This window comes from Saprolegnia diclina (assembly GCF_000281045.1).
Source record: "Saprolegnia diclina VS20 unplaced genomic scaffold supercont1.90, whole genome shotgun sequence".
NCBI lineage: Eukaryota > Oomycota > Saprolegniomycetes > Saprolegniales > Saprolegniaceae > Saprolegnia > Saprolegnia diclina.
In genome coordinates, this window is record NW_008246157.1 from 71,770 (window position 1) to 83,226 (window position 11,457).

The following is an 11,457-nucleotide window of genomic DNA, read 5'->3' on the forward strand; positions in this document are numbered from 1 at the left end:
AATACGCTCGTGCACCTTGCGGTCTTGGGCCAGCACGACGCGCTTCTGGACATTCTCCTGGCGCAAGAGGGTGTTCAGACGACGCCTCTCAACAAGGTCTCTCTCTGCGTGTACGAAGTGCTACCCTAACCACTGTGGTACTAGTTTGGGGAGACGCCCATCATGATTGCGATCAAGATGGCCAACAAAACTCTTGTGACGCAGCTGCATCACGCGCAAGCAACGCCAGCCGTCGAGGTACAATGGTTTCATCGGAAGACATTCTTAACCAGCTCACGTGACGTAGATTTTGGCAAGCGATGTGATGCGGTTGGGCGAGCTGGGGCGCGGTGGCTACGGCGTTGTGTACAAAGGGTCGCTTCACAACCACGACGTCGCTGTCAAGACCTTGAAAGATGTACAAGGCGATGCAGCGACCTTGCGCTGCGAGATGGCCGCCATGGAAGCGTACCTCCGCCTCTGTTCATTCGTGTACGCTCAGGACGTCACTGCATAGAAATGCATCGCCGTACTTGCTCCGGCTGCTGGCGACTGTCGACATTGACTCGACGAACCCGCAGCTCGTGCTCGAGTACATGGACGGCGGCGATCTTTCGTCGTACCTCGACAAGGTGGCCAACGACCAAGCCGTAGCGGTGGGCTACTCGTCGCTCGAGGTGGCGTGGGTCGTTGCCAACGCTTTGAACGACCTCCACGCCAAGGACGTCGTCCATCGCGACATCAAGACCGACAACATCCTCCTCTCCTCGACCCAGTACATCAAGGTGGCTGACGTGGGGATTGCCAAGAAGAAGACGTCGCTCATGACGACGGGGGCTGGCACCAACAAGTGGATGGCTCCCGAGGTGCTCATATCGGGCAGCAACTACGGCACTCCCGCCGACATGTTCTCGTTTGGCGTCTTGCTCGAGACGCTCTTCCCCGACATGGCAAGCTACGCCGACGCCGACAACACTCCGTGGTATGCGGCGCTGCACGCGCGATGCAAGGCGACGGCACCCGAGACGCGCCCGACGGCGGCCGACGTTGTCCAGCTTCTGCGTCCGGAAATGCAACAGTACGTTGCAGTGATTGATGGCAGGTGACGCATGATGGTGCAGGCGACCGGAGCTCATCGTGTCACGTCCTGCCTTTGTCGCCGATCTTGCGGTAGATGGCTTTTTGCTGTGTTCTACCAACTGAGGTTTCATGTAGAGCGAACAGGTGTCCTCAACACCGACGAACGTCCTCTCTATTGAGTCGAATGCGTCGGCGTCGGCGGGCCCACGACCGGCGATTCGAACGTCCATGGTACGCTTTCAATATGGACTTTGCGGCTGCAACTACATCTGTGCTAGGCCGTGGGTGCTGCTATCTCGGACATGACGGTACTTCTACACGACAATATGTTCTCGTTGCATAGATATAATGTCTGCATAGCCGGAGCAAGCATTCCTCCGCGCTGTTTACAGCGGTGACGTCGATGGCGTCATCGCCCAACTCGACGATGGCGTGCATCCCGACTGTGCGACTGAGGTCCACTTGCTTCTCTACCGACTCTGCTAAAGCCACCCGATTAGATTGGCGAGACGGCACTTGTGTTGGCGGTGAGCCGAGGCCACACGCGTGTGGTTGACCTCCTCCTCGCCCGTGGCGCCAATACCAACCTCGATACCGCGGTGCGTTGTGGTACCACAGAGAGAGAAGACACCGTCATCTATCTCTAGGACGGGACCTCGGTCTTGCACGTCGTCGTGGCCCAGAAGCGCCATGCTCTGCTCGAGACTCTTGTCGCTGCCGGCGCCAACGTCAACGCCCGCAACGGCGTACGAACGCATGCCATATGAACGTACCCTAACCCGCAGGTGCTAGCGCGGCGACACGCCACTGCATGCAGCCACGCGACTCGACGACGTGGCTTTGGTCGAGCAATTGTTGGCAAGCGGCGCTGACCCCAACTTACTCAACGATGTATGCACGCCATTTGCTAGGTTGCAATATCGCATCGGAATATCGTGTTTAGGAGAAGGCCTTGCCGCTGCATGATGCGGCGGGCAACGGACGGGACATCCAAATCGTCACGGCGTTGCTTGCGCGTATGCGCAACGTCGACCAGCCCTACGGCAACGACGGCGACAACTTTGCCGGTGCGACGGCGCTCTACATGGCGGCCATGCATGACCACGCGGCCGTCGTCGACCTGCTCTTAAACGCCGGCGCCAACGTCAATGCCGATGCGGTACATCATGCAAATATGGTTCTCGCACCAAAGGACGAGACGTGTTGTGTGGCGTAGGTTGGCGAGAGCCCCCTCTTTACGGCGTCGTCCAGAGGCCACGCGGACGTGGTGCGCAAGCTGCTCGCGAGTTCGCCGAATGTGAATGCGGTTTATGTACCTTTCCTCTGTTTTCAAGGCCGATTGGGTGCTGAGCATGGCGTAGGAATCGGTGTCGGCTCTGTACGTGGCCGTGCACGAAGGCCACGCCGACGTTGTGGCCGCGCTTTTGGCCGCGCCTGGCATTCAATTCGACCAAGACGACATGGTATGCCACGTGTAGACCGCATATGATGGACAATATTGTCGTAGAATGGTGAGACGCTGTTGCACGTGGCCGTAGCGATGGACAATACCGACGTCGTGCGCGTGCTCTTGAACGCTGGCTTTGACATCAACGCGACCAACAAGGTCGACAAGTACATCCTGTCTAGCATAATGATCGTTTGGGCTGCGTAGCAAGGACAACGGCCGATCGAATATGCGGGACGCCTCCGCAACACGACGATGATGGGTCTGATGACCGACGCCTCGGACCACGTAGCTTTCCCAATACCTTTGGCTCGGTGCACGAAGTTGCGTTGTGTATCGTAGAAATACGCGCTCCAGGACGCCGCCAACGCCAACGACTTGGCCAAGGTGCGCTCGCTGCTGAGTCGCCCGTTCAACAGCAACGCGTTCAACAAGGTACCCACCGTCTCCCTTTACCTTAGTAATTATCTTGACAATCGTATAGATGGGCGACTCCTTGGCGCATTTGGCCGTGCGGGCTCACGACACGGAGACGCTTGCCTGCCTGATTGCGACGCCGGGCATTCATTTGGAGGAGCCAGATCTGGTATCGGGTTCAAAAACGCAACCACATGTGCTCATATGCGGCGGCTGCATAGGGCGGTCGATCTCCAATGGCCGTCGCCATCCAGCGCGGCTACCTCGACATGGCGAAGACGCTTTTTCGTCATTTGCACCAGCCTGTCCAGGAGGTTGGAGTCGCATCTCGGTCTGAAACTGACTCGTCCATTGCATTAGATCACGGGTGACGACTACGAAATGTCGACAGAGGAGCTCGGAGCAGGCGGCCAAGCGGTTGTGTATCGGGGCACGTATCAAGGGCGCAAGGTCGCCACCAAGAAGTCCAAGGGGTCCAAAGACGGTGCTGCGATGCTACGTGCTGAAGCCGACGCCATGACCAAGTCGCGTCACCCCCTGTCTTTGAGTATCTAACAGATGGTCGTAGGTGTCCGTCGCCGTACCTAGTGTCGCTACTCGCTGTGGCAGACCGCGCTTCGATGACGCCGGCGCTGCTACTCGACTACATGGACATGGGCACGCTGCGGGGTTATCTGGACCAGAAGCGGTGGCGGCAAGTGAGCGAGTTGCAGCTGACCAACCTCGAGGTGGCGTGGGTCGTGGCGAATGCGATGAAGGACTTGCATGCGCTTGGCATCGTTCACCGCGACATCAAGAGCGACAACGTCCTCTTGAGCTTGGACCACTACATCAAGCTCGGCGACTTGGGTATCGCCAAGGTGGCCGCCACCTACATGACGGACGGCCGCGGCACGGCGCGCTGGGCAGCCCCCGAAGTGTTACGCGTCGACGGTGAGCGCTACGGGATCAAAGCCGACGTCTACTCGTTTGGCGTGCTCTTGACGGAGCTGGACACGCTCCAGCTACCGTACTATGACGCCACCGACTTGATGACTGACTATCAGATCAAGGAGGCGGTCCTCGCAGGTCGTCGACCGACGCTGACCGAGTCCTGCGAACCGTGGCTGCGTGAGCTTGCGACGCAGTGTCTCCACGAAGAACCCTCCAAGCGTCCAACGGCCGAGTTAATCGTCGGCATTCTCGGAAAACAAGTTGCCGACGGTGTGGCAGCTGCTGCTGGTGTACGTACTATCAAGGCGTCAATGTCGGTCGTCAGTTGTGCATTCCACTAGACTTTTGAGGCATATCAACGCGCCGTCGCCGTGAATGACATTGCCTTGGTGCAAGCGCAGCTCGATAATGGTTTCGACCCCAATTCTACCGCCGAGGTATGCTGACTCTGGTGGTGCTTGGACCAACTACTATGATACCAGCGTAACTCGCCGCCCCTGGCCCTGGCCGTGGACCGCGGCAGCGAAGACATTGCGGACCTCCTCCTTGACCACGGCGCAGTCGTCGACAAACGCTATGTACGTTGAAATATGGTTGCATGGAATTTGGTCATCACTTTGCTGTAGAATGGAGACACCGCGCTTCACATGGCTGCGAGAAAGGGGCACACCAAGCTCGTCGCACTACTACTCGATGCTGGCGCGGACGTCGATGCCTTGGACAAGGTGCGTACTTCATTGCAGAGGACCCATTTCGACTTCCACCTGGGCAGGAGAACTACACTGCACTATACTACGCGCTCACGTCGTGTGACGAGAGCCTTCTCCAGCTGCTATCGGATGCTGGTGCCAACAAACCTCTCGCGATGCAGGTACACATGTTCCTCGTCACCTTGCCATGGCTCAGCACTTCGTAGTGCATGTCGGGCCTGCACGGGTTCCCAATGGTTGACCACTCTGACGAAGAGGTGGCCAGAATGGTACCTACGGATGCCATATATTATCGCCGACATCGCATCGCATTAGGGCGTCGCGATGGCCGACATGCGCAACTGTCACCAATGCAGTGGCTTGCACACGCTAGACGACGCGTGTCCCGACTGCGGCCACGACATGTCAATGCTGGACAAGATCAAGTGCGCCCTCCAACGCTGCATGACGCTGCACCACAGAGGGCTTCCGATCGAATGGACGCGCAGGTGCACCTCACGTGGCTGTGCCATGTTCTTGCTCGAGACGACGTGCCCAAGCTGCAAGATGCCGCAAAAGCCCATCAACGACGTGGTCAAGATGCTGCTCATCCGTCTCCGGAAGGCGATGCAAGCAACGCCCGGCCATGCTAGCACACCAGTGCCAACCGCCGTCGTTGCGTGGCTACGCTCTGTCAACGCTGCTGAGAAGCGCACGGCCAAGGCCACACGTGACGATGACAGCGCCAAGTACCGCCACTTCAAGGTACCACCCCCGCTTGTACGCAATGACAGGCCAACCCGTCCTGCATTGTAGGCTTTGGTCGGTGCGATCAAGGCTGGCAACTTGCCGATGCTAAAGGAGCTCCTGGCCAAACCCATCACGCCCTTGGAGCAGGATGCCGTACGCCAACTCTAATCGCACTGTACCACGACGGGTGTTTCGTTAGGCTGGCCATTCCGTCGCACATTACGCAGTGCAACAAAAGGACTTTGCGATGCTGGAGGCGTTGCTGTCATCGCCCCGTATCTCGTTTCACTGCACAAACATGGTTCGCTCCGCGCGTCATCAACCACGTCTTGGAGCTCACCTCTAGCGGGTAGGCCAACGAAATGCCTCTGACGGTGGCGATCAACGCTGGCGCGAGTGACATTGCTCGTTTCCTGTACAAGGGGCTCCAAATGCGCAACGATGTACGTTCTCTTACGATATGAATCGATCGGTAGAAACGGTGATGGAATAGGTGGAAGAGGGTGATGAAGACGCTTCCTTGTTGACACCTCGCCCCGCTCTCCGTGCCATTCTCATATGCTTCTTATAGTTCGCCTTTTGTGCTGATGGAGCATCCCGTGCCCATGTTGCACGACAACATTCTCCGCTACAAGCTGAGCAAGCTGGCACCGGGGTCGCAGCTTGAAGCATGGCCGTCCAAGCTTCAAATTGCATATGTGGCTGCCAATGCGCTCGCAGACCTCCACGAAGGGGGACTCGACCACGGCTGCTTCTCGAGTTTTAGTCTCTACATGGAAGCAAACTCCAACCACGACGTACTGGGAGCCCCGTGCTCGGGCCCGATTCACGTCCTCTGGCCAGGCTTTGTGCCGGCCCACGAGTCGTTGACGCCGTGGGCGGCCCCCGAAATCTGCAACGGGTCCGTGTCAGCGTCGCAGGAATCCGATGTATACGCGCTTGGCGTTCTCCTTGTGGAGCTCGATACGCTCGCTTTGCCGTCGACCAGCCTCGGGCAACTTCGGGACGACTGCGAGCACTGGTACGCTAGTATCGTTGCCCGCTGCCTGGCCGTGGACCCGACAATGCGAATGTCGGCTGCCGATGTCGTGGCAGCGCTCCAGCCCCACATGGACGCGGCTGCACGACAGACCGAGGTTGCCGATTTATGACTCACCAAAACCGTGCGCTTCATATCGATGTAGATGTTGGAGGCCTTTAAAGAGGCAGGGTTGCAACGTCAGCTTCAGGTCGCAACACAGCTACTCGACGACGTGCTCGACCCCAACGCAGTCCTGACACGCGTAAGCCTCGCGCATCTCGTCGCCATTGCAGTGTCGTTCTGTAGACGGGTGAAAGCGTGCTCGGCGCGGCCACCTTGTCGGCAAGCCCCGAGTTGGTGCGCTCCGTGCTGGACAAAGGTGCCACGGTGAACAAACGACTGGTGAGCTCATGGCGTCGGTCGACACCCTCTTCTCAACTACGTACAGAGAGGCGGGGGCTCAGCTCTCTTTGCTGCCACGAGCACCATGTTTAACCACAAGGTCGTCGCGTACTTGATCGAGGCAGGCGCAGATGTGCACGCGACGGACGTGGTACGCTGTCGAACGACGTCGTCCTTGGCTCACCCTGAGCGTAGCGAGGCGAGACGCCACTTTTTTACGCTGTGCGCGTTGGTTTGGCTGAAGTCGTGAGCGCAATCGCCGATGCAGATGCGACGACGGTGCTGGCGCGGACCAAGGTGCGTCGCCACCCATCGATGTGTCATGTGCGACCTTGTTGGTCAGGACGGCGCGTCGGTCCTCGACGTCGCGCGCCGACAGCCCCAAGACTTCCGACAAACAGCGACTATTGTGTCTTTGCTCGAGGACGCCGAGCGTTGGTATGCTATGCTTCTGGCTCGAGGCTTGCCGATGAAGACAGCACGACGATGCCCCGACTGCAGGACGCCCTTGTCACCCTACGACATGCAGTGCCCCGAGACGACGTGCCAAGATGCCCAGTCGATTCAGTCGATGCTTTCCGCGATGCGTGCGCCGCTGACGTAGTATCACTCCGCAATATAACGAAATGTGGTCGGCCTTTGTTATACTTTTCGAGTTTGCGTGATACCGTTTGGGAAGAGTCATCTTCGAGTGGACGATGCTACTCAATGCTCAGCAGTTGCCTTCTCAAGTATCCTGTGTACTTGTTCCAGTACTAAGGATGCCATGAGCTATACCATGTCACAGCGTACTGCCAGATGTCACAGAGCCGGTCTGTGTGCTTGCGTGTTGGTCTTCTGTTTACGTGTAGTCTGTTTATCAGGAGCTGCCACGTTTATCTGGCGCTCGATGAAGTCGCCTTGGTGGTTCTTGGCTCAAAAGTTGCAAGTGACGATCGCTCAGGCAGAGAGCTGTACACGCAGTTGGAACCCAAACAGCTCGTCGCTATTGCAATAGTTTAGGTGTCACGTCCACCTCGGCAGAGACGTTGACACCCGGTTTGACAATCGTTGATGACAGCACATTTCTATTTGCGAACAATTGCAAGAGTATGAGTGTACGTTTACGCGTGAGGCTGCGATGCCACAGAGCTGTCTCTACAACCTGTTGACGGCATCACGATGGCTTCGTGGCTCCTCTCGCCCGACACCAACAGCCCCGTCGAGAGCCTCGTACGTCGTCGTCCAGTGGCGTGCGTGATCGTGACGGCGCTGCCGACGCAGTTGGACGGGAAGAAGTAAACGAACGTTGCCAAGGTACCAGGCGGTGGCTCCGTTGTCGGTGTCAACGTTGAAGCATCACCAATCACGTCGACTGCAAAATGTGCCAGCGTCATTTTGAACTCGAGATTGCAGTTACCGCAAACTTGCGCAATGCCGAGTTGCCCGATGTTGTGTAGTCAGCGGTATCGTGGAAGTCGCGGAGGATGACGTTGTTGGCTGGGACGCGGCTGTGTATCACGCCGCGAACGACCTCGACGACTGCGACTGCGGTCGAACGCACTTCGATGGAATCGCGCGCCACAGCATCCACCCGACGGCGCGCAAGAAAGACACGGCTTCATTGACCAGCACAAGAAACACACCGTCCTGTATGCACAGATTGATCGAAGACGACAGCGACCAACTCGATACAGACATGGGTAAATATTGACCCATGTACAGAGCACTGTAAAAAGTGCAGCGGCTTGGGTACACTTGATTGACACTCACTGCACTCCGCAGATTTTGACGACAGGGTATACAACTGCGTCGTGACCCCGCATGCAAGTATTGTTTGCATGCAGCCTCGTGGGTTCGAGGTGGGTTCGAGGTGCAGCGTCGCCTTGCCAGCATGTGCCGAATATAGGCGCTGATTTGGCACCTCATGAACGGCATGTGCCACCCCAATGCCACCCGTGGGTGATACAATTTCCAAGTCATAAAAAAGGTTTTCGCAAAATAATTTCTCCATTTTTAGCCAATCCGAGAGGGCGGAGATGCCACCGCGCTGCCACGACGCTGATGACCGCCGATATCGTGTCAGAAAATGAAATCGCCGAGGCTTTGGCAGGCGATAGAAGACGCTCCGGGGAGTGCATCGCGTCATGCCTAGTCGTCGTACGAGGGCTACAGCCAGAGGAATTGACAGTTTTATTAAAGGTGGCATGCGCCGTATTTTGCCACAAATAACCACGTGTTGTCGCTCATCATGGAATTCAATTAACGGCAGCCGGCTTGCCACTTGGTCACGCCGCCGATGGGCGCCCGATCGCGTCGCTGCAGCCTGACTGCGCGCGCCTCGTCCTGCGCTTCATGGACGCGTCGAGACATGATCGGCTTCTTGCACCCGCTGGCGGCGCACAGCCTCGACGCTGGCCACCGTCCTCGAGCTCGCAGGCTTTCTGCCGCTGGGCGACGTCTGGCCCGCGCTGCACCTGCGCACGCTCGAGCGAGTCATGGGCGCGCTACCTCTCTACAATGCACGTGCATGATGCCGCCACATGCACGCCTCTGACACGCACAACCTGGTGGTGCACCAGTCTCTGGAGCAGAGCACCGCCGCTGGAGGCTGCTCCCACTTCCATCGAGTGCAACGCCAGTACGTCAATGACGACGACGCTCAAGCTCGTAGGCACTAGGGCGTTGAAGTACAGTGGTCGTGCCTCTCTTTGATACACATAAGTTGTTGACGCAAGCGACGACCCATGCCGCAGCACCGTCTACGAATCGCCCATATTATCACATCTGGAAAAGCCCATCATCCATCACTCATGGGCTTTCATGATGCGCATGAGTGATAGTCCAACACATGTACAGAGAGGCGGTTTGCAACGTCGCATTACACATTGGCAGAGACGATACCATGTGATTGCATCATCTTGCAAATTCCAAGAGCGTTGAAAGGCGCACAACTACATTTGCTTCGGATGAGTGACGACGAGGACAAGACCAGTCTGCAGACGATTGCGCGTGATATTGCGAGGGTCCACTGCTGCCTAAGCAAGCCTAACGCCAGGTGCAGCCCCACCGTCAAGCTCGATGACCTCACCGTTGCTTCGTGGCCTCTCTCGACCGAGACCGTGGCAGCGCTCATGACCACGTACCCCGAGCGTGTGCCGGCCAAGGACGTCACGATCCACAACAGTTCTCACTTTCTCCGTGGTGATTTTTTTTGCGAATGTGACCTGCTCGGCGAGCTGGATCCCGCGCCAGACGATTCCAATTACTTCTCGATGGCGTACAACACGAGGCTGGCGCATTTTGCGATCGACTTGACCGGCGACGCATCCAAGTTGAAGCCAGCAACCCGACCACCACGCTACACGTTTGCCACGGTTGTCTACTTCTTCCCGTCCAAGTGCGTCGGTGGCGCCGTCACCATCTCGGACAACGACTGGACGACGACGTTCGAGGCCGTCGACGGGTGCTTTCTCTCGTTCTACAGCACGTGTGACGTGACGGTGGCGCCCATCACGTCCGGACACCGGGCTTGTGCTGTGTATCACGCTGCGTACGACTTGGAAGAATCGGGGTGGCACAGCAAAGTGCCCAAGGCTTGGTACGCGCCGCGGCCGCTGCCGTCGGTCCAAGTCCTCCAAGACGTTGCTTGCCAATACGATCCGGAGGGCTACATTGGCGTCGCGATCTACCTTGAGTCACCCAGCTTGACGCCGACGTTTGATTCGCTCACGGGTCGTGACAAGGCGATCGTCGATCGGCTGGTGGCCACGGACGTCTTTGACATTGTATTTGAACGGCCGACCCAAGACGACAAGAAAGTCACCGAGCCCATTCCGCCGCTGCCCGAGACGTTCCACCCATTGTGTGCGACACCGGCGCTCGTCCAAGAGATCTACCACCAGTCGCCAATCAAGGAGTTTGCAGACGTCTCCGAGGCGCGTGGCAAGGTTTACTTCGGGTGGCCCATTGAGAGCGACGGGATAAAAGTGCATGGCTGCTTTCTCCTCGTGTGGCCCAAAGCGGCGCGCGTGCACATTCTGGGCTACAACCGCTTGATGTCGGTCTTGCGTGCCAACTTGGACGGTGATATGACCGACGACCTCGGCTTCGGATCGCTCGACGGCGCCTTGACAGCTGCCTTCCGGTACTTTTACCCCGAGGACAACTACGGTTCAGGCCCCGACCAAATCACGTCCGCGATGGCGTCCTTGCTCTACGACCACGGTGACGTGGAGCTCATCGAGGCGTTTCTGGACGTACACGACCAGTGGGCCGACGATAAGGACATGGCAAAGTGGATTGTTGCTGTGATTCGACGCTTTGGCGGCGCCCGGTTCCAGCATCGACTTCAAACGGCCGACATCACGATCGAATTCGCTGCTCATTTGGTGCACCTCGCGACCACCGGCGACGCCGTCGCGCACTCGATCGCGCGTGTCTGCATCCCGCTGTGGTGGCCACGTCTCTTGTCGACCCTCCGCAAGACCCACCGCGACTTGCCCCAGCAAGTCCGCCGAATGTTTGACATCGAAACGTACATGCTTATGCACCCCATCGACACGGCGGCATCGACGTATCTTGGTTTGCACTTGCCCGAGGTGCTCGTGCGCAAAGTGGCCGCGTACCTTGTCGCACCGCCCGTGTCGCTTGCGGACGCCTTGCGAGGCTCTGTTCACCTCGCTGGCTACCTCCCTGCTGCCCTGTGGCCGCATCGAAACACGCTAAGTCGTGCGCGCGCGGTATCGTGCATTGCGGTG

The 11,457-nt window shown here is 58.0% G+C and overlaps 2 protein-coding genes across 2 annotated transcripts; both read left to right on the forward strand.

Annotated features, from left to right (window-relative positions):
• The first annotated feature begins 11 nt into the window (after positions 1 to 11).
• On the forward strand, positions 12 to 7,373 carry SDRG_15379 (serine/threonine protein kinase). Its single transcript, XM_008621550.1, has 36 exons — positions 12 to 96; positions 145 to 237; positions 287 to 447; positions 497 to 1,025; positions 1,195 to 1,290; positions 1,338 to 1,367; positions 1,420 to 1,515; positions 1,560 to 1,658; positions 1,707 to 1,805; positions 1,852 to 1,950; positions 2,003 to 2,218; positions 2,276 to 2,365; positions 2,421 to 2,522; positions 2,567 to 2,665; positions 2,714 to 2,794; positions 2,849 to 2,941; positions 2,991 to 3,092; positions 3,145 to 3,237; positions 3,284 to 3,447; positions 3,492 to 4,146; positions 4,198 to 4,293; positions 4,339 to 4,434; positions 4,483 to 4,581; positions 4,629 to 4,727; positions 4,773 to 4,835; positions 4,882 to 5,310; positions 5,362 to 5,448; positions 5,495 to 5,596; positions 5,649 to 5,738; positions 5,789 to 5,817; positions 5,867 to 6,431; positions 6,480 to 6,578; positions 6,623 to 6,718; positions 6,765 to 6,869; positions 6,914 to 7,015; positions 7,062 to 7,373. The coding sequence occupies exons 2-36, from the start codon at positions 163 to 165 to the stop codon at positions 7,320 to 7,322; spliced, it is 5,397 nt and encodes a 1,798-aa protein (XP_008619772.1). The 5' UTR covers positions 12 to 96; positions 145 to 162; the 3' UTR covers positions 7,323 to 7,373.
• A 2,291-nt stretch (positions 7,374 to 9,664) lies between these two features.
• On the forward strand, positions 9,665 to 11,425 carry SDRG_15380 (hypothetical protein; the record flags this gene model as incomplete). The annotated part of the gene is made up of 2 exons (XM_008621551.1): positions 9,665 to 11,313; positions 11,366 to 11,425. Coding segments are annotated over 2 exons (1,709 nt in total), but the record flags the coding sequence as incomplete, so codon positions are not given.
• Between the last annotated feature and the right edge of the window lie 32 nt (positions 11,426 to 11,457).